A 22,788-nucleotide genomic window follows, 5' to 3' on the forward strand; every position below is an offset into this window, starting at 1 on the left:
TGTTGATGTACGCCCATGCATAAGCTCAGTTCCCTGTTGGTGTATGCCCATTCTTAACCTCAGTTTCTTGTTGGTGTATGCTTAATCTCCATTTCCACCTGCCTACCAGGAGTACCTTAGCATTGAAATTATTGATTTTTCTGGCTGAGCTATACTCCTCTCTGGCACTTACATGGCATTTTTTATATAATACATGGTTATAAAAAACAAATAACCTACCTCCTTGATAAGGTTCATAAATCGAGGGCCAAATCTCCATGGTTTGTGACGGTGACACTGCAGAGAGCTGACAGTCAATTGGGCGGCTCGTTGTGTGGCAACTGCGACCATATAGACAGCGTCGTACATCAAGGCAGCATCTGTCTGTAATAAACACATAAAATGCAGCCCACCTATTATAATAGTTACGGCATTCTAAAAATTGTAACTTCAAATTTGTCCATAATCAGTCATATTCCGTAGAATAGGTGCAGCGCGAGAGAAGTCTTTCACATGGGAAAGAAAAGTTATAGAAGTGATGAAGCTCTAGTTGCAGGGCTATAATGGTAATGAGCAGTGCTGATATCCAGCTTGATTAATACAGTGTTTGTGGGCGTGGTTATGTAGATAAAGGCTGTGGTTGAACTGTAGGAATGATATATATACATATATATATATAGCACATACCTACCAACCTATTTGTGCTCTTATGGACGTGGACCTCTCTCCTGTAGAGTGTAAGTTCTTATGTACAGGGTCCTCTTTCCTGTAGAGTGTCAGCTCTTATGGGTAGGGACCTCTCTCTCTTATAGGGTGTCAGCTCTTGTGGTCAGGGTCCTCTCTCTCTCCTGTAGATCATCAGCTTTTATGGGCAGGGACCTCTCTCTCTTATAGGGTGTCAGCTCTTGTGGTCAGGGTCCTCTCTCTCTCCTGTAGATCATCAGCTTTTATGGGCAGGGACCTCTCTCTCTTATAGGGTGTCAGCTCTTTTGGTCAGGGTCATCTCTCCTGTAAAGTATCAGCTCCTATGGTCAGGGACCTCTCTTGTAGAGTGTCAACTCTTATGGGCAGGGTCCTCTCTTCTGTAGAGTGTCAACTCTTATGGGCAGGGTCCTCTCTTCTGTAGAGTGTCAACTCTTATGGCCAGGGTCCTCTCTTCTGTAGAGTGTCAACTCTTATGGGCAGGGTCCTCTTTTCTGTAGAATGTCAGCTATCATAGGCAGGGTCCTCTCTCCTGTAGAGTGTCAGCTCTTATGGTCAGGGTCCTCGCTCTCCTGTAGAGTGTTAGCTCTTATGGGCAGGGATCTTGCTCTCCTGTAGAGTGTCAGCTCTTATGGGCAGGGACCTCTCTCCTATATAGCTTCAGCTCTTATGGTCAGGGTCCTCGCTCTCCTGTAGAGTGTCAGCTATTATGGTCAGAGATGTCTCTCTCCTGTAGAGTGTCAGCTCTTATAGGCAGGGTCCTCTCTCCTGTAGAGTGTCAGCTATTATGGTCAGAGATGTCTCTCTCCTGTAGAGTGTCAGCTCTTATGGTCAGGGTCCTCGCTCTCCTGTAGAGTGTCAGCTCTTATAGGCAGGGTCCTCTCTCCTGTAGAGTGCCCCCCCTTTGGGCAGTGACCTCTCACCTTTTCTCATTGATTACTTCTTTGTTGCAATACCACATGCATACCACATAGAAGAATGGCGCTGTTTCAAGAAGAAGGCAGCTATGTCTTTTTAATCTCATGCAACCCAATTAATGTAAATCAGAACTGTAATTTCTCTTCACTTTAAGGCCAAACTCGTTCAGGAAGTTTCGCCGTCTTTCCCGCACTCCCACCGCTTGATTCAGACAACCAGCTGCTGCGTTCTTGCACTTGTCTTGTTTTCAAGGTTGTGTATAACAGCGGCCGGCTATAAATACGAGATCTGGATGTTACGAGTGTCTGATAAATATATAAGTGGACTTGAGCGTGTCAACAAACTAGACCTTAAATTAAAGTAATGTCTGCGAGCGTGACATGAGAGAACAAGATAGAGAGCGGCTGGAGGGCTCGGAGATGAAGGCGAAGATACGACATCAGCAGAACCCACCTTCATGTGGAGGAAATAACCGCAAGACACGAATGGAAAAGTTTAGGAGGAGATTTACCGTTTGTTTTTTTTTTTTAATTAACCCCTTAGTGATGCCGTCTATTTTGTGACGATTTTTGGGGGATTTTCATCTCCACTTTTTTTGATGTTTTCCGCTGACATCTCTGTATAAGGGGTGTTTTTTGTGTGACGAGCTGTAGGTTTTATTAATAATTTTTTGGGTACATATATTGTATTGCAAAACTTTTACCCATTTTTTTTGGAGGGCAGGAAAAAAAAACATCAACTTTGCCATTGTATTTTGGGGCTTTTTTTTTTACAATGTGTGAGCCATGCAGCATAAATGACATGGAATTTATTCTCTGCCGGCCGGTACGAGTGCAAAAATACCAAAATTTCATATATTTCTTTTTAGGTTTTTCCACTTTTGCGCAATAAAACTCCCTTTTGCATTCAGATTTGGGGTAAGAAGATAAAAAGAGATACGGTGTTAATAGAGAGACTGACTCTCGTTATAACCCCGAGGACAATGAAGGCGTCCCCGTTAGTATGGTTATCTTGGATGGAGCTGTAAGACCGCCTATATGTGAAGGAGGTCCTGCCTGATGACACCCATGATGCAGAGATTGAATGATTGGATATCAGCGGCACACACCTTCAGCGGGGGCGGCTCCATGGGTCAGATATAATAAAGCTGACATCTGTACGGCTCATTTGCACCAGCAGCCTACCATCAGGGCTGTTGGTTGACAGGTTCATCTTTTTGTTTCTATCTTTTAATTTTTATTTTGAGATTGAAAGGGGCTGCTAGCTTGAAGTTGGACTAGAATCTTTAGTTCCTTTCAGATAGAGTGAGAAATATTTGTAAGATAGACAGGAAAGTACAGAACAGTAATACTGCAGAACTATCTTACTGTAGAATATCAATAGTTTTATGGCCGCGGTAAGAAAATGAGAAGAAAAAGGGCTTTAACTAAAGAATAATGAGCAAAGTATCTGAAAGGTAGTGAAATCTAACTATTATGGGAGAAGTGAGGACGCACAAGAGATCATAGATAACTGGAAGGCCTAGTAGAACTAAATTGGGATTGCAGTTTCTGTATGAATGAACTGACTGTATGGTGGGTCATTGTACCTCATGGAAGAAACAAGCCATATGGTGTCAAAATCAAATGTCAAAGTACTTAAGTGTATATATAAACTAAACTAGAGGTTTACTGTGAGCCCCTGAGGAGCTTACCTCCAGCGAAACGCGTTAACCACCTTCTTTATCCATCATTAAGAGGGGGTGATTAAAGGTTGGCTGTGTTATTCTGCCCCTCCTTGATTCGGGACAGTGATCGACTCCTCCAATATCTGGCTATTAAGACACGTATTGTTTGTTTGACACTTAACGGAAACACTACTAAGTGATCCCGAGCGATTGTGTGAACGGGAAGTGGACCTCAATTTTCCTCCCACGTCTCTATGGTTCTAGTGGCCCTTCTGTAGGGACTTTGTGATCCCAAGTGATCCATATCTTCTTGTTACAAATATTTACCAGGGTATTAGTGGTTTTTTGCTCCTTTGGGACAAATTCCATCTCAGCTTATAAGTTAGGGTTGGGTGTTTGTGTTGGTGATTTCCTAATTGGTTCTAATTAGCAATAATGAAAGTTATATTTGAATAGTCTTGTCATCGAGAGGACCTTTTGTATTCAAAGTCCCGTAACTTTTATGTTTTGCCATTGACGGAGCTCTGTGAGGGCTGTATGTTTTTTGCGTGACAAACTGTAGTTTTTATCGGTTCCATTTTGGAGTACATGCGGCTTTTTATCACTTTCATTGCACTTTTGTGGAAGGCGAAATAAAGTAGAGTTTCAACTTTTATGCTTTTTTTTTATTACATTTTTTTATACCATTTGCCATGCAGGATAAAAAGTGTGTTCAATTGATTTTATGGGTTGCTACAGATGCGACAATAACAAACATGTGGGATTCTTAACAAAGAGGAAAAAGTGTAAAAAAAAGTTTTTTTTCTTCTTTTTACTTATTTTTTATGCATTTCTTTACCAATTTTATTTTTTTTACGCCTTTTTAGGTCTCTGTAGGGGGTTTGAACCTGCGATCCTATGATGGCTCTGATAATACACTGCAGAACTTCTGTACTGCAATGCATTATTGGTATTTATGGTGATCATAGGCTATTGCAGACCCAGACGTCATTGTCTGACATCCAGTTGTCACGGCAATCCATTGGCCCTCTGACATGACATAGCGAAAAGGGCCGATGATGTCACAAATCCTTTACATACAGCGAACAACATTAATCAAAGAATGTAAGGGGTTAACAGTAGGGATCAGTGTTTGTTAAGAAAATTGTAGATCAATGTATCAGTTAATTATTCTATATTGCATTGTAGACTAGGAATATATAGCATGGTACTAGTATAAAATGGTGAAGGGGTTAAAGGAAACCCTTCTATAGCAGTGCATGTTTTCTGATGAGACAGACGAGATAAGACAGTCTGCTAGACCACCCATGTATGTATGTTTACAGATGAGGCCCACAGGAAATAGGAGAGAAGTCTAGATATGCTTTGCATTCCTTTTCCCTGAATTCATAACGGTTTTTATTGTATGTTACAGTTACACCTAAGGAGGTGTAACTTATGTTAATCATTTTTGTTTTAGCCTATCATGTATTCTTATTCATCTTGGAGGTATATACTTTTGCTGTGATGTCATTTATGGTACATAAGCTTCAAACACCTTAGAATAAATTAGAAATCATTTGATACCACACAGGCTGGTGTGATTTGTATTTCTCCTGGGCCCAGACTTCTGCACGAGATCTGGGAGAGTCTTCTCTTTGATAAACACATAAATTCTCCTTACAGTGTTTTCACTTCAGGAGGGTAGAAGTCAGTCATAACTGGCACCGCCTCAGCTGCTGAGCCTGCTCCATCCATAAGATATAAGTTTACATCCATTTGCAGGAACTACTTTTTAGCCAGGACGAAAACTGGGGTGGAAAGGGTTTAAAGCGGAAGCCTTGCCTTTTTACATTAAAGGGCTTGTCCAGGCAGGAAACATTTTTGATCGTCATCCAATTCACCTGGCCCCCTGCGGCTCCCGGTCTGGTCTGTATCTGATCTTCACTACATGTTGCAGCAAGTAAGTGATGACGTCACCAGGACCTGTGACCGCTACAGCCAATCACTGGCTGACTCTGTCTAGTGATTAGCTGCTGCAGTCACATGTCCCTATAGTGGGACGTCATCAATGCTGCAGCTGGCAGTGAAGGCCAGTGGGGTAATGCATACAGGTGGAACGGGAAAGGCGGTGGATCGCGTGAGATACATATGACTTATTTTATGTTTTACTACGACTTCCGGCTTGTCTGGATAACTCCTTTAAGAACTACTTTAGCATATTCTACACAACAGATGGGAAATTGCCATCATACCTCCCAAAATTTCTATTCCCATTCACGAGGCACTTTTAATTTTAAGCCACAACGCCAATCTACTTGTCAATGTCCTCAATCTATGCTGTGAATGATCTCTTTTATACAAAATGCTCAGGCCCCACCCTCTTTGTAACCCATGTCAGGTCACAAAGTGGGAAGGAAGTAACACTGTTTTTGAAAATCTTTTTATAGGGGTTTTCAAGGACTAAAATATTGATGACCCATCCTTAGTATAGGTCATCAATATCAGATTGGTGGGGGTCTGCCCCTTTGGACCCCTGATGATCAGCTGTTTGAAGTGGGCGCAGTCACTTCACTGGATACAAGGCACAGCGCTGTACATTTCATAGCGGATCTGCTTGGTATTACAGCTCAATCCCTTTCACTTGAATGGACTGAGATTATCTTAGGCCATGAGACTGATGAACATGACGCCAGTGGCCTGAGAAGAGGTCCCAGCGCTCATCCAAGCCTCTTCCAACAGCTGATCATCTAGCGGCAGAACCGCACGGATCTGATATTGAGGAAGACCTATGCTAAGGTCATCAATACCTAAGTTCCATAAAACTGATCTAAAGGGGGGTTCCAAGATTTAAAAGTGCACCCCAGTATAAGGAATGGTGTTAAAAAAATAACCATTACTGCGGACCAGTGCCATGGACAAGGTCACCTCTAGTCTCCACTGATACAGGTAGGGGTCCCTCAACCCTTTATGCTGCCTGAGGCAAAGTATGAAATACCCCCCTCCTCACTTCCACACACTAAAAAACTCGCTCACAACCCCCCCCCCCCCCCACTCGTTTTACAGGTATTGAAAGCACTAATACATAGGATACCCAACACATATTTGAACCAATGAGACTTGTCTGAAGTTGCAGAGTAATAGTGCCCCCAGTAGTTGCCCCAATAGTAACAGTGATCCCCTGAGTGACCCCCATACTAATAGTGGCCCCAGTGGTGGCTCCAATAGTAAGTGTCCACCTAGTGACCCTAATTGTAATAGTAACCCCCTTAATGGCCTCAGTAGGTATACTGATTCCGTTAGTGGCTTCAGTAGTAATAGTGCCCGAATAGTAAGTGAATCCCTTAGTGGCCTGAATAGTAATAGTGCCCCCCTTAATGGCCTCAGTAGTAATAGTGACCCCCATAGTAGCCCCAGCAGTAATAGTGTCTTCAGAGTGGACACAGTAGTAATAGTGTCTTTCATAAGTGTCTTCAGTAGTAACAGTGACATCGATCATGTGAGCAATAAATGTGACATCATTCTTGTATCAGCAGGGACCGAAGCAGAGGCGACGAGAGGGTGAGTGGTGGTATTTGTTTTTTTTTACACTATTTCCTTCCCTGGGGAACTTTTTTCATAAATTTCATAAAACCCCTTTAAGAATCCCATCATGCTGCTCATCAGATTCCATCATTCATCAATACTATCTCTTAAGTGTCGTTCAGACATGTGACATCACACGGTTTGCACTTTAGTAGATTTATTAATAGTTTTGGAATAACTTTATTACCCGTCTATAGTTTTCAGACGAGTCATTTCTCCTCCACAATGTCCCATTAAGTTCCCATCTTGCCAATTATGGAGTACAGAAAGTCGTCCCGTACGCCAAGTGCCATAGATCACATGTCCGGGTGATTTAGGGCGCACGTGGCTCTGCTCTTGTAATGGTTATAGTGATCATACGTTGCCTATTTATACCGATAACTCTTCACAATGAAACATTTGTATCGAAGAGGCGGCAGAGATAATGAAATGATGCCTCATTAGACAGGAGAGCTGCGGCGCACAATAAAATTACCCAACAGAAATGGGAGAATTACAGGCGGCGCGGCTCTATTTTTTTACCTTTTTATAACCATTATGTTTCCTTTTAGCATTAATAGATTTTCCCAGAGCGCCAACATTTGTCTACAGGGGAAATGGAGACGCACAGATTTTAGACTTTAAAGGGAACCTATCATATTCCCAATAACTACATCTGCATGCGGAAGCTGGACACTCAAGAAAGTAGACAGAAGGATGGAGGCCCTTAAGCCGTGGTGCCGGCGGCGTATGCTGCGCATATTATGGACAGAGATGGTTAGAAATAAGGCGATCCTAGACCGTGCCAGACGAAAAGTATCACTAGAAAGCAAAATCACCAAACGGCTTTCATACTTTGGTCATATGAGCCAATTCCCTGGAAACAACATTAATGCTCGGCACTGTCTGCGGGTCCAGAAGAAGAAGACGCCGAAGAACACGCTGGATAGGCATAATCAAGGGTGACATGAACATGACTGTGAAAAATCTGAGGAAGCGGCCAAAGACAGGGAAGCACGGCGTATGCTGATCCACAAGGGGACCGAAAGTCGGCAACAACTGAACAGGTAAATCATCATCAGCAGGTCGTAGGAGCTACATAAACTAAGTTTATGGTCTCATAGAGCCAGGGACGCTGAGTTCAGGGGTGTCTCATATAACTAGTCAACCAAAAGTAATTGGACACCTGCACAAGGATCACAAGTAGTATGTATTTCCACATGCTAATACTTAGTGGGGCTGCTTTGGCCCTAATGACATAGGATACACTCCTTTCCATGCTTTCAACTAACATCTGATTCACTTCAGCTGGTATTTCCCTCCATTCATACTGCAAACCTCTGGCAAGTTCTCACAAAGAATCGTCCTAGTTACAATGGTACAAGGAGTATCGTCATTGGACAATTGAGCAATGGAAGAATGTTCTATGGAATGATGAATCGCACTACTCTATCTTCACATCAGATGGAGGTACTTGGGTGTGAAGGATGTCTGGGGAAAACCATTTGCCCAAGTGTGTTGTGCCAACAGTTAGGTACGGTGGAGGTTTTACATGGCTGGTCTCAGTCCGTTAGTTGTAGTGACAAGAACCATGAACACAGAAGTATACCCTGACATTCTAGACAATGACATGCTGCCGACAATGTGGCAATACTCTAGGAATGGTCGGCCATACTTCCAACAAGACAACGCGCCTTGTCACTAATTCAGCTCTTTTTTATGTTGGTTTGAGGATATGGATGTTTCACGACTGGACTGACCTGCACAGAGTCCCCACCTGAACTTACTGAACATCACTGGGATGAAATGGGAATGTTGAGTCAGGAAATATTAACAGCATCCATCTTCTTTGAGAGAACCCACCAGATGTTTGCAGGATGAATGGAGGGAAATACCAGCTGAAGTGTATCAGACATTAGTAAAAAGCATGCAACGGAGAGTATCCGATGTCATGAGGGCAAAAGGAGCCGCACTTAGTATTAATATGTGGAAAGAAATCCTGCTTCTGATTCTTGCTCAGTTGTCCAATTACTTTGGGTACGATAGTAAACTTACCGGCCTCCATGCTTCATCATTGATTGGCCCGTATATTGGACTCAGCTCTGCAATCAGTGCGCACGCACATGCTGTCCTCTATGCATGTGCGCAACTCACTGACAGCAACAGAATTGGGAGGCCGGTAAGTATACGAAAACACCCCTGAACTCACTGGGGCCAGTCCCACGAGCTCATAAACTTAGTTTATGGTGCTCTTATAAGAGGTTTTCTTCATGCTTATTTAAGTGTGACACAAATTCTGCTATGGCTGCAACATCACCCCTCCAAATGAGAAGGATGTCATCAATGTACCTCCCATACCAGTAGATATGACAGCCTCCCGCTATATAGGTGTATGATGGGCATCGCTGCACTTATAGAGCATTTATGGGACTCTCTGGATACCCACATTTCTCTGGGATATCATAACCTGGCTATTGTCCGTAAGTGAGCCCGGACCTCCTTAGTATTTTATGTCTATCAGATGGCGGCATTGTACTGGGGCACCGATGCACTTGTTTTGGGTTACTCAAATGTATAAGAAGTTAAGTTTTAGTATCTTCTCTTCCTTCCAGAATAATTGGAAAATACTAAAAAAAAAGGGGCTTATTGCTATTGGTGACTACTAGAACTGTAAACGTCTGGATTGAGATTTAATGTGAACAGTATTCCAAGTGGTGAAGAGGCTGTTAATAATTACATGTTTATTAAGTCTGCTATTTATGGGACATTTGTGTGACTCCAAGACCTCATTATCATGGCAGCACAACAGATGGACAAGACTGTTAATCAATCCCTAAACTGGAAGTAACGCTGGCGCAATAATCATATTCTAATGTCAGCACAATTCCTAAATGAAGCCCTTATTTCCACAGTGTCTGGATCTCTGTTATCGTCATCTCACTAGGACAGATGGCTCGATATCAGGGTAAAGCAAAGCAAGAAGGTGCGATGTAAAGTGATGAGAGAGAAGAGCCAGGAAGATGAAAGACTCATCTAGAAGGTACAATGGAATGCGGGTAACAAAGCCTGAAAGCAACAATGATAAAGCATCGCAACATTGTATGTGAGAGACTATAGAAACCATCACAGATCAGCGCCGAGGAGTCCAGGCCCGACAGATATACAACTTCTAGGGGCAGTATTATAGTATTATATTCTTGTAAGTACACCAGATATTGGACACCTCAGCAAGAATCGTCAGTAGTAATTATTTCCATATATTAATACGTAGTGGGGCTCCTTTTGCCCTAATGACATCGGATATTCTCTTATGTATACTTTCTACCAAAGTCTGATACACTTCAGCTGGATTTCCCTCCATTCATCCTGCAAACATCTGGCAAGTTCTCTCAGAGAAGACGAACTTTTCATATTTCCTGACCTGACATTCCAGTTAGTACCAGAGATGTTCAGTATGGTTCAGATGGAGATTCTGTGCAGCCGGTCCAATCGTGGAACATCCATATCCTCAAATCAACACAAAACAGCACTGACTTTGTGACAAGGCACGCTGTCTTTTTGGAAGTATGGCCGACCATTTCCAGAGAATTGCCACATTGTCCACAGCACAATATTGCCTAGAATGTCAAGGTACACCTCTGTATTCATGGTTCTTGTCACTTCAATCAATTGGCCGAGACCAGTCATGTAGAACATCCCCAGACCATAACAGAACCTTCACCAGATTTAACTGTTGGCACAACACACTCAGGCAAAAGGCGTTCATCAGGCATCCTCCACACCCAGATAAGTCCTACTGATGTTAAGATGGAGTAGTGGGATTTGCCACACTGTAGACTGGTTGATGTATCTTCTTTAAGTCTCGCCAGATGTTTGCAGGATGAATGGGGGGAAATAACAGCTGACATACATCGGATGTTAATAGAAAGTATGCCACAGAGACTATTTGATGTCATTATGGCCAAAGGATTCCAACCAAGTATTAAGATATGGAAATAAATGCTACTTGTGATTTTTGCTCAGGTGTCCAATTACTTTTGGTACGGTGGTGTAGGGGGCACTAACTTTTTGTTTTTCCATGATAGTCTTACGCGGCTTGTTCATTGCGAAACAAGTTGTATTTTTAATGGCGCCATTTAGCTTGCGATATAATGTTTTGGAAGACTTTAATCAATTGTTTTCTGGGGTAGAATTGGGAAAATAACTACAATTTAGCAATTTATGGGGGGATTATCCCTGAAGCCACTCTTCCTTGACACAGCCAGCCTTCTGTCTCCTCTGGATGGTGGCCCCATCGATAAGATAGCCACATATGGAGGGACAAGTGACCTACACGTCATCATGCCTTCTGCAATAAAACTCAGTGCCCTCGTTCCCAACGTCCAGTATCTGTACCGTGTTCAATGGGAGAGGCACGATTATATGTGGGTCACATGCCCATCCATGTGTGGCCATCGTATGGAAGGGACCTCCATCCAGATGAGACGGAAGGCCGGCTGAGTGAAGGGTGTGTGGCTTCAGCCATAATGACATTGGGTAAACTCTCAATATAGTCAGCATGAGTAAGTGCCAAAACAACAATTAACACTCATTCATAAAGACTCCCCTAAAAATGTCTAACCTCTTAAAGTCTTGCCGCTGTCAGGGCTTATTGGGTGTGCATATGGACAGCAGGCATGGGGGGGGGGGGGGGTCTTCATTAAGCCTTCAGCTGCCATGATAACCCACTGATCGCATTGCAGGAGGAAGGCGATAGGGTGACTGATGAAGCCCCCTCCCTCTGTCTAATGGCTTAGATTCCATGGATGGTACTGCCCACAGTATCTAAGGTGTTACACGGATGGAATCGGAGTTATCTCTGATATTGGCCGTTGTTGTGGAATAAGAGCTGTAATATACAGCTGATACCAGCAGAGGACCCCACTCCCGAGCCCACTCCATACATTCCAAGTACCAACTACTGTAAATAAAAGGTAGCTGGCACCAATGTGGTAAAATCAAGTAAATAATGGTCCGAACATTACATTAACACTCCCTAATGTCTGGTTGTCTCCTTTTAAGCCAACTGGACTTCTGGTGGTGGAAATGTCTACAAAATATAATACTACCCTAGGAACATGAGTATGGACCTACTGATTGATGTAGAACTAGGTAAGAATTTTTGACTCACTGTCATCATTCCATCGAGAAGACCCGTCTCGGGCTTGGGTGGTGCTTGTAGACGTTCCATGGACCACTTGTCGATCACGGATGACACCTGAGGATTGTCGATGTTAAGTAGGCGGAATCCAGTCATATTTACTCCACTGTATCTGTATGGCTCGAGGTCAAGAGCAAAGAGGTCCTGCAAGAGGGGACGTAAATGGAGTTAGGCACGAGCCAAAGTACGGTACATCGTACATGGACTATAATAAGATTTAGACTTCACGTAGACCTGAGGACAGGGGCATATTTGCCACTAAGCAATGGAGGCCCAGTGCCTTTGGCATCCATCTACGGCAAAAATGACAGATACGTAACTATTCTGTGGGTCAGTACAATTACGACAATACCAAATCCATATAGTTTTTTTCGCTGTACTACTATAAAAAAATAAAATCTGTAAAAAAAAGAAAATTATTTTCTACTGCTATCTTCTGAGAGTCATAACTAGAGATGAGCGATCATGCTCATTTAAGCCTGCTAATCGAGTGAGTAGCAGTCTTTTCGAGGAATTGTGTACTCGCCGAACAGCATGCGGGGGGGGGGGGGGGGGGGGGAGAGAGACCCACTCGCAACAGCTCTGATAAGCTGTGCTGCTGATCGGAGCTGTTAACACTTCAGATGCCGCTGTCAATTCTGACAGTGGCATTTAAATGCTTCAACCAAAGATTAGGGGTCCCGTACTGCCCCCCGCGAGAAGATCGCGGGTTGCCGTGCAGTTGCCATGGCAGCCGGGGGCCTTCTGAAAGGCAGCAGGGCTGCCTATGCAGAATGCCTATCAAGCTGTGTCTATGGTGTGGCTTGATAGAATGCCTGTCCAATCGCTGTACAGTATGATGTAATGCTATGGCACCATAATTAATGCATTTTAGCCTTGTAGTGTCCCAGAGTTTGGGGTCTCCTCCAGCACTCCAGAATATATCTTTGTCTTGTGCATTATCTTGTATGTGGAAGGCATCAGATTTATGTGCACTGAGTGTTTGCAGGCATGAATGGGTTAATGTCTGGTCATGTCTGGAAAAAGTATCGTTGCGTCTGTTTGTCGAGACTATGTTAACACGGAGAAAGAAGACTATCTGGAAGGAGACTATGAGGAGGAAGGGGGACGGGAACATGGTGCTCCTGGTGCTTCTCCAGAAGCTGGTGGCCAGTACGACCGCATGGGCCGCATGTATCTAAGGCCAGCCAAGGTCCCAGCAGAGGGACAATCTGCCATGATACTTTTCTAGCAAAAAGGCATTGCTCAAACAGATGCGTGCTTCCACTTTTTTATGTTAATTGGACTGCTGAAGATTGCTGAGGGCTTGAAGTTGGCCATCTCCAGCTGTCCAAGTGAAATGAATGGAGTGGGAGTGAGCATGTACAAATGCTGCTCCAATTATTGGGAGACCATCGGGACCCTTGTTCTTGGGATCCATGGGGTCTCAGCTTTTAGACCCTCATTGAGTAAACAATCCGCTGTGGATAAGGGATAACTTTCTATCTTGGCACAACCCCTTCAAAGGACTGTCCAGGCTTCGAAACTGCAAATCTGCCCAGATAACCAGCAATACAGCCTTCTATTACTGCATAAACCTTCTGTGTTACAGGGGTTTGCAGGATTGGAAAAACATGGTTGATTTCTTTGAAAAACAGCACCTCACCTGTCCTCAGGTTTGGTGTGGTACTGCAATTCGACCTCATTTACTTCAATGTACCTGAATTGCAATACTTTACCCGACCTGAGACAGATGTGGCGCTATTTCTTGGAGCAAGCAGCCATGTTTCTCTAATCCTAAGGTTGAAATGAGTTATTTTCTAATACTTTGGACTTTCTTGCCGCACATTGCAGGATTTATATTTACTTAGAAAAGGAAAAAGCGGAAAAGGCGGCTCTTAATAGAGTGCAGGAGCGCAACGTTATTCCCTGACCTCCGGGATGAGAAGATGAATTGAATTAAAGTTCCCTGCTTTAATCCCAGAGGGAAGCTCGTTCGATGCCGGCTTTACTGTGTGGGAACTTATAATGTAATAGCTATTTGTGGGGGAAAAAAAATAGTGGGATAATTAGAGCGAGTCGTAAAGAATTTGGAGTCATTAAATCATGATGAACGACCGCGAGCCCGAACGGAAATTTCACGCTTAATATAATCAAATGTCACAATGGTAATGAATAGTTACGGCATTTCTGAGAAGGTAGTTAAAAAGAAGGACATTTCACTATTCTCTGTGTGGTTAGATCAGTAGCTGGGTCCCGCGCCCCCGAGGTCTGATGGGCACCGCACTGCAAGGAGGGCCCCTGCCCGCTACATCACCAAGCACTGGACATGTGCCAGAAAGTTTGGTCCAATTCCTATTGTTTTGGGGAGCCTTCAACCCTCTTCCCCTTCACTGCGTATAGCGTTCTGGCTCCACCCACTGACTCAGTGATTGGGTTAATTATAACTCCTCCTTCTGGTAGCTCCCTCCCGTGCTAACCATTTTGATGGATACCCTCTTAGACCCCATTGATACCTTAAAGTATACATCTCTCAACTTTTGAACAACAAAGAGAGGGACAACTGGCAATTTTTTATGATTGGCCATGCCCTTTTACACAAAGCCGCACCCCTGTATCACATAATAGTGCTTTTCAGTGAACCTTTCACAGTAATAATAAGAATGCCGTTTAATAATGCTCCTTTGCCCTGTTGTAATAATATCCTACTTGGCCCGTTTATTAATAATGCCCCATGTAACTATTTGTAGCCAAGAAAATAAGAAAATAGCTATACTCACCTGCATCGCTCCTCCCACTCCTGGCCTCTGCAGTCCATGCTGCTGGACCTCAGCGTGCTTCCAGGTAGACAGATCACATGACAAGCACGTTGTCACATTATCGCTGCGGCCAGTCCTCGGGTGCAGTGTCAGTGAGGCCAGCGACAGGCCACAGCGATCGCTTGACATGTGTCTGTCATGTGATCTGTCTACCCGAAAGTACACTGGGGACTAGCAGCACGGATAGCAGAGGCCAGGAGCAGGAGGAGCAATGCAGGTGAGTATAGCCCTTTTTTATTTTTATTGCAACAACGGATTGGCAGTTTGGACGGCCATGGGCCCCCCTGGAACCTCAGCCCAGGGCAGCTGTCCCTACAACTCCTATTATAATCCGCCATTGGGTGGGGGAGTGGGGGAGCAGGACCTTCCTCCTGTCACCTGCGACTGCGGAACACCATCCCAAATACGGGATTATGTCAAGTTAAAGAATAGGATAGATAACTTTATGATCAGTGGGATCTCACCGCTTGGACCCCACTGATCCTAAGAATGGGGGTCCGGTCAGTCACTGAGTGAAGGAAATGGAGGTTGCATAGGTGCGCCACTGCCCCATTCACTTCAATGAGAACACTGTAGATTACTGAAGCACTTGAATTAGGTCATCTCTGGCCCTGTCCTTGAAGTGAATGGGGCAACAGTGTGTTTGCACAACCTCTGCTCCATTTACTCAGGAACCAACCGGACCCGCTCTCAGGATCAGTGGTGATCCCAGTGGTAGGACACTCACAGATCATAGGGTCACAGGATAGGGGATAACTTTATAACTTGGTGTAACCATTTCAACACTTTGAGTACTTGAAAGTGGGTGACGGGTATGTTAATGTGACTGGAATTCCCCAGGGTAGGAGCGGGACAAAGAGGTGTGGTCAGGGGCGGGGCTTATCACAATGTATGGTTTTACCTCCATCATTATAAAAAGTACAGAACCGTTAAAAAAACCCAAAAAAAACCGGAGCAAATTCTGCAGCATTTCCGCATGCAAAAAAATTGTCAAAATCTGTACTATTGGTACGAATTTTGACTGGCAATTAGCTGCGTTTCAGCAGCTGATGTCATACTATGCAGCGCGCCCCTCACCTCCTCTGTAGGCCTTCCACTGTCAGCGCTCCCGGCTTCCGGTTCCCAGTGGCCTGTAGTGGCCTCACCTGACCAGCGGCACCGCACCTGACTGTTTGGATGCAGAAAAGTTGCAGAATTTGCTACTGAAAGCTCCATTGCGGATATTCCACAGCATTTCCACCACATGTAAACATACCCTAAGTAAGCTTGAGGTATGCTGCCATATGCAGAGTGGCCACAGTAGTAATAGTGTCCCCTATATCATTCCTAGTAGTAATAGTGTTCTCCACAGTGGCCTCAGTAGTGATAGTGTCCCCTATATTGCCCTCAGTAGTAATAGTGTCCCCTATATTGCCCTCAGTAGTAATAGTGTCCCCTATATTGCCCTCAGTAGTAATAGTGTCCCCTATATCGTCCCTAGGAGTAATGGTATCCCCCACAGTGTCCTCAGTAGTGATAGTGTCCTCTATATTGGCCTCAGTATTAATTATGACCCCAGTAGTTACAGTGTTCCCCACAGTGTCCTCAGTAGTGATAGTGTCCTCTATATCATCCCTAGTAGTGTCCCCCACAATGGCTTCAATAGTAATAGTGCCCCCTATATTGCCCTCAGTAGTAATAGTATCCACCACAGTGCCCTTAGTAGTGATTATACCCTCTATATCGCCCTCAGTAGTATTAGGGACCCGCACAGTGGGCCCAGTAGCATTCGTGAGCTCCACAGTAGCTCTAGTAGTAATAGTGTCCCCCACAGTGGCCTCAGTAGTGATAGTGTCCTCTATGTTGGCCTCAGTAGTAATAGTGACTCCCCTGAAACCGATATACTTACTTTGTCTTCAGAACTAAGGAGGAGAGGTCAGGGGAGGAGGATCCTGGGTGCACACACTGGTGTTAGTGTGTGCGTCCCATCGCAGCGCCAGTGAGTAATTACCAGCCGGGGTGATAATCACCTTCATGGTGACCCCACATCCTGAAAGTGGGACAAACATCTGTCCTGCTTAAGGACCCTGGGGAAAGTGGGACACAGGGTCCCAAAGTGGGACTGTCCCACCTAAATCGGGACATCTGGTCACCTATGTGTATATTAAAATATCTATGGCGATTGCTTACCCTATAATTGGGATAAGATGAGTCGCACTTCACGGATGTTTTCAGCAGAGTGTTTGGGTCACAGCTATTCTCTAAACTGGGCGCTCAGTGTGTTAGCAGTGAGCCTATCACCAGCGCGTTCCTTACGGTCGCAGGGTAGTTCGAGTCTCCTCTGTACTCCGCCGCGGTTGTTCTGGTTCTTGTGGGGTTTTTAGGATTTGTTTAAAGGAGTTGCACCAAGATGGCTTCCCCAGTACATAAATGTCATAGGAAGGGGTGCAGCACTTGGGACCCCCCTCTATGTCCGTGAACAGTGAGGGCTATTCATACGGGCGATCCGGCTCTATACAATGCAGTTACCACAAAAAAAAAATATGGCGGTCAGCAAAAAACCATTTTATTTTTTTTCCCAAAGATGTTTTGATTTTTTAAAGTACTACACAAAAAAGACCTAAATAAACCCTGTATCATCATAACCGCACCGACCGCAGAATAAGGCCGTCAGGTCATTTTTCCTGCAGTGTGTACGCCGTAAACACAAGACCCCCCCCCCCCCCCCAAGATGGCAGAATTACATTGTTTTCCCATTTCACTCCACTTGCAATTTTTTTAAGTTTTTCAGCACATTATATGATACATTGAATAACAGCATTAAAACATACAGCTCGTCCCGCAAAAAACAACAAGTCGTCGGCTGGAAAAATAAAAACATTATGATTTTTTGAAACTGGGGAGGAAAAAACGAAAATGAAAAAAAAAAAAGCCTGCGTCGTAAAGAGGTTAAACAATTGTGCCGCAGCTCTTCTGTGTGCCATCTTTCGTGTCGCGCTCTTCGTGGTCCCGAGGCGTCGATATTTATCTTCTACCTTTTTGAAAATAACGTTTGTTCAAGGACATTTTTGTTTTCGCCTCTCACTTCAGCTCATCCGTCACAAACCAACGCCGTGACCAAGAACACTACATAAAATGATCAAAGCAGCCGAGGCGCAATAAAAACTCCTCTGAGCGTCCTAAAGGAGTCGCCACAATCGCTGCGGTTTGTGGCTATAAAGTAGAACATGTCTCTGGCGGGCTATAAGTGGGCGTAACGCGGCAACAATCCAGGCTCTGTATTATGGCATTGGCATAACTATACCCACTGCAGCTACTACGGGGCTCAATGGCTGAAGAGCCACTCCGAAAGGCAAACAGGTGGCATCCTGCTATCCAGACACAACTATGTGGGTCCTCTGATCTTCTGAATGGCTCTATTATCCACATCTGTATTGTGGCTGTGGACATTACTCAAGGTGCGGATCCCATTCCTGACGGGACTCCATGAAGTTTAGTTACACCCCTCATTATAATTATGGACGACTTCCTTGTGTATTTCCATCTCCGGAATTGTATTTCAATGTGTTCAAAATTGCAATATATCGCACTCTGCTATAAGATGTCTATTTCCAAAATGCTCCGTTCTCCACATATTGCAGATATTGATTCCTCTGGTTGTTTACTGCTTGTTGCCAAGGAAACAGAAAGCCCCTTCTATGGAAATAAACAGCAGAGCACAGCGGTAGCTGGCGGCCGGGCTGAAGGCTAGCGTGCATGCACAGATCCCAGCCAGCAGATGTAGATGAAAGAAGGGCACAAGCCCCGCGGCCTCCTCCTCTACTGCTTTCCATAGAAGGGGCGGTCTGTTTCCCTGGCAACAAGCAATAAACAACCAGAGGAATCAATATCTGTAATATCTGGAGAATGGAGCATTTGAAAATAAACGTCTTACGGGCGAGCGCGTGGTTTTGTGATTTTGAACATGTTGAAATAGGATTCCTGAGAGGGGATACACCTTTTGGGGGGTATTCTGTGAAAAAAATGACACTGCAATCTGCTCAGTGCTGTACTCGTCACAACAGACAGGCTTGCACCTCCAGTTTCGGCGGTATTCAGGCCCCTGCTGCATCGGCTCCAACAATAATGTCCCAATTGAAGGATATTGGACCACTACAGCCGATGCCGCTGCGTTACATACAGCTGGTGGTTGGCTGCAGAGGTCGCATCTCCCTGTGATGGGACGCCATTGCTGGAGTTGGACCGGGCTCCGTCACAATGGTTGCTGTGGGGATCGGATGAGGCGTATAGGACTTTTTTTTATGTTTTGATACAACGGTCAGCAGATTTCAATGACATTTTCTCACAGACTGCCCCTTTAAAGGGGAGTTAAGGGCTTATTCACATGAGTATACTTTTGGTCCATGAACCGTCCAGGTCTGTAACTGACTGCACTGGGATCCATTAAAGTCAATGGGGCTATTCACAGACACAGTGTCCTCACTAGCTGCTCACCCTAAGGACATATATACCCTCCCGAACCCACGTCACAGGCCTCTCACCAGCCAAGCCAGAAACCTGCTGTACACTGATGAGGGGCAAAACCCCCAAACCGTCTGTCTGTACACGGTTATCTGTTCCTTCTGGAGGAGACTCCGGCTTTGGCTCATAGTCATTGTTACAAGGCTTGTTAACTGGTCTGACATTGACTTGCAGGAACACTGCCTTCCAATAGGTGGTGCTGTAGAGGCAATGGTCCATAATGCCATTTGCATATTTCCCAGAGGAGTATGCATGGCCTTATAAGTCTCTTCACAACTTCTAAGTGCTCTCCCTAAGGGATCCTTCATGCTGCCAAGCGCAATATCACTGCGAGAAAATCATGGGAAAATTGCATATTTGCTCATGTGATGTTTAGGCATCAGCGATGCTTTTTCCTGTTGCTGCCATCTTTGGTTTTCTCACGCGATAGAGGACATCAGGAGTTGCTAATGTTAAAAACACATTGCTGGAACATCGAAAGTTCATGCGTTGCGATGTGATAAATCGGAGGCTCCATAGAGAAACATGGGCAAGAACAAAATAGCAAAATGCAGTAAGATACGGCAGGCAGCGATTTCCAACATCGCAAGACAGAAAACATCACAGATGGGACTGAAGTCGTTGAAGAGCACGGGTTTTATAATTCTGCGCTGTCTTGCACTCTTGTATCGCTCAAAAATTGCACAATTTTCTCGCCAGTGTGAAAGCAGCCTAAAGAGAAAAATACCCATCCTGACCCTATTCCTTCATTTCATGGACCTCTCATTCATGTCAATAGGTGCGCACCCCCCCCCCAAAAAAAGGAATGCAATCGATGCACACTCTGTTTGAAAAAGGATAGTTACAAAGCAATTCTAGAAATAAAGTTAGACCTGCATGAAAACAAAAGGATGAAACATGGAAGACAATTCAGACAGCAACATTTCAATGCCCTGATCAGAATTGGTTGTCATGGCAGCTGGGGGCCTTCTGAAGGTTCCCAAGACTGCCATTTATTTCTGCCTATTAAGCCGTGCCTGTGGCCTGTCCTAATAGAATGAATTCAAAAATGCCATATACTGCAATACTGATGATATAAGTGATCAAACCATTGCAAGTTCAAGACACCGATGGGGACTAAAAAGAAAAGTTGTAAAAATAAGTGAAAATATTTATTTTTTATTATTGTAAACAATAAAGCATAAAAAGTTTAAAAAAACAAAAACATTTCTCCGTATTTATAATTAAAAATGTAAACAAAACAAAATCTATTTGGTATTGCCGTATCCATAAAAGTCTGATCTATCAAGGTAACATTATGTATCCTGCATGGTGAACGTCGAGAAGAGAAAGAAAAACGCAACAACAGTGATTTTTAAACATCACATTTCCACGAAAAAATGTAATAAAAAGTGATCAAAAAGTTGTATATGCACTGCAAAATGTTACTAACAGAAACTACAAGACGTCCCGCAAAAAGCAAGCTCTCACAGCTGGATCAACGGAAAATAAAAAAGATATTTAATTTTTGGAAAGTGGTACAACAAAAATCTATATAAATTTGGTCTAGTTGTAATCGCACTAACCTGCAGAATAAGGGCTTAGTCATAGGGGCGCATCGGCACCCGTGTTACTGCACGAAGAAGACGGCTGCACTTCAGGACGGACATCTCTCCGCAGCGCCAGAAGAAAGAACACATGACCAGCAATGGAGCCGGTCACATGTTCTTTCTTGCGGCGCTGCGGAGATTCGTCGGCATCTGCAGTGCGGCCATCTTTTAGTGCAGGAACACGGGCGCCGATGCGCCCCTATGACTAGGCCCTAAAGTTCTATCATGCCGTATAAACAAGACCCTCCCCAACCACAGAAGGATGTGGAAATTGCTGAATTTTTCCATTTCACTTTATTTCTCAATAGAAAAAAAAAGGGTGAGATTTTGATGGGGATGTCTCCATCAGACAACCCCTTTAATAAATACACACTGAGCAGAAGGGAACCTTTACATGGAACTGGAAACAGCTACATTTGGTGACAGTCATCCCATGTACAAGCGGCCGCCGACAGGGATTGCTCACCTGTCACTTGGTTTTCATCTCCCCTAAAAACCAAATGACTGTAGGACTACGTAAACAGGAGCTGTTCAATCTTTGAGAGACTGTCTGTTTACTCTGAATGGAGACGGGCGACTGGAGTGATTTGTGGCCCGCTCCGCCTCCAATCACAGAGAGTCTATCACTCCTGTTGGAATACTTTGTTAATTTTAGAACATTAAGGAACAATAGAGCAATAAGACAATCTGGATCCGAGTTCTCTTATTTTTCCAAATTAATTAATGATTAGAGATGAGCGAGCATACTCGTCCGAGCTTGATGCTCGTTCGAGTATTAGGGTGCTCGAGATGCTCGTTACTCGAGACGAGCACCACGCGGTACTCGTCTCGAATAAACGAGCACTGACCATTGAATTTAATGGAGCCGGCAATACAGCCGGCTCCATTGAAAGCAATGGGCTGCCGGCGATCTCAGGATGAATTTTCAGGAAGGGCTTAAAAATATAAGCCCTTACCTGAAAATCATCCTAAAACGTGTAAAAAAAAAAAATATGTCAGCATACAGATCGTTCTCTGCCACAGCTGTAACAGCTGTGGCAGAGAAGAATGATGTTAGCCCATTGAATTCAATGGAGCCGGCAATACAGCCGGCTCCATTGAAAGCAATGCGCTGCGGGCGATCGTGGGATGAATTTTCGGGAAGGGCTTAAATATATAAGCCCTTCCCTGCAATTCATCCAGAAATGTGTTAAAATAAAATAAAAATATATATATACTCACCCAGTCCCAGCAGACGGAGTTCAGCCCGGCCGGCGGCAGTTCTCTGAACTGCTCTCTGTAGTATTCAGCCTGCTGAATGAGCTGTCTCTGATTGGTCACAGCCTGACCAATCAGAGGCAGCTCTCACTCACACCCATTTATGAATTCATGAATGGGTGAGTGAGTGCTGCCTCTGATTGGCTCAGCGCAGGGCTGTCATTCAGCTGAGAGCTGCCCCTGAGCCAATCAGAGGCAGCACTCACTCACCCATTCATGAATTCATGAATGGGTGTGAGTGAGAGCTGCCTCTGATTGGTCAGGCTGTGACCAATCAGAGGCAGCTCATTCAGCAGGAGGGGATTTTAAATCCCTGGCTGCTGAATACTACAGAGAGCAGTTCAGAGAACTGCCGCCGACCGGGCTGAACTCCGTCTGCCGGGACAAGGTGAGTATATATATATCTTTTTATTTTTACACATTTCTGGATGAATTGCAGGGAAGGGCTTATATATTTAAGCCCTTCCCGAAAATTCATCCTGCGATCGCCCGCAGCGCATTGCTTTCAATGGAGCTGGCTGTATTGCCGGCTCCATTGAATTCAATGGGCTAACATCGTTCTTCTCTGCCACAGCTATTACAGCTGTGGCAGAGGAGAACGATCTTACGCTGACAGTGGGGGGGGGGGGGGCACTC

At 44.4% G+C, this 22,788-nt stretch overlaps 1 protein-coding gene across 1 annotated transcript in view; it reads right to left on the reverse strand.

Moving 5' to 3' along the window:
• The window catches only part of GRIK1 (glutamate ionotropic receptor kainate type subunit 1), a 364,588-nt gene that overhangs the window by 125,541 nt on the left and 216,259 nt on the right, over positions 1–22,788 (reverse strand). Inside the window, exons 6-7 of the mRNA XM_066599053.1 lie at positions 11,979–12,152; positions 220–363 (exon numbers count right to left, since the gene is read on the reverse strand). Coding sequence (XP_066455150.1) covers positions 220–363; positions 11,979–12,152 — 318 coding nt within the window. The remainder of the gene's footprint in view (positions 1–219; positions 364–11,978; positions 12,153–22,788) is intronic.

The sequence above is a fragment of the Eleutherodactylus coqui genome, chromosome 4 (assembly GCF_035609145.1).
Source record: "Eleutherodactylus coqui strain aEleCoq1 chromosome 4, aEleCoq1.hap1, whole genome shotgun sequence".
In the NCBI taxonomy this organism is placed as follows: Eukaryota; Metazoa; Chordata; class Amphibia; order Anura; family Eleutherodactylidae; genus Eleutherodactylus; species Eleutherodactylus coqui.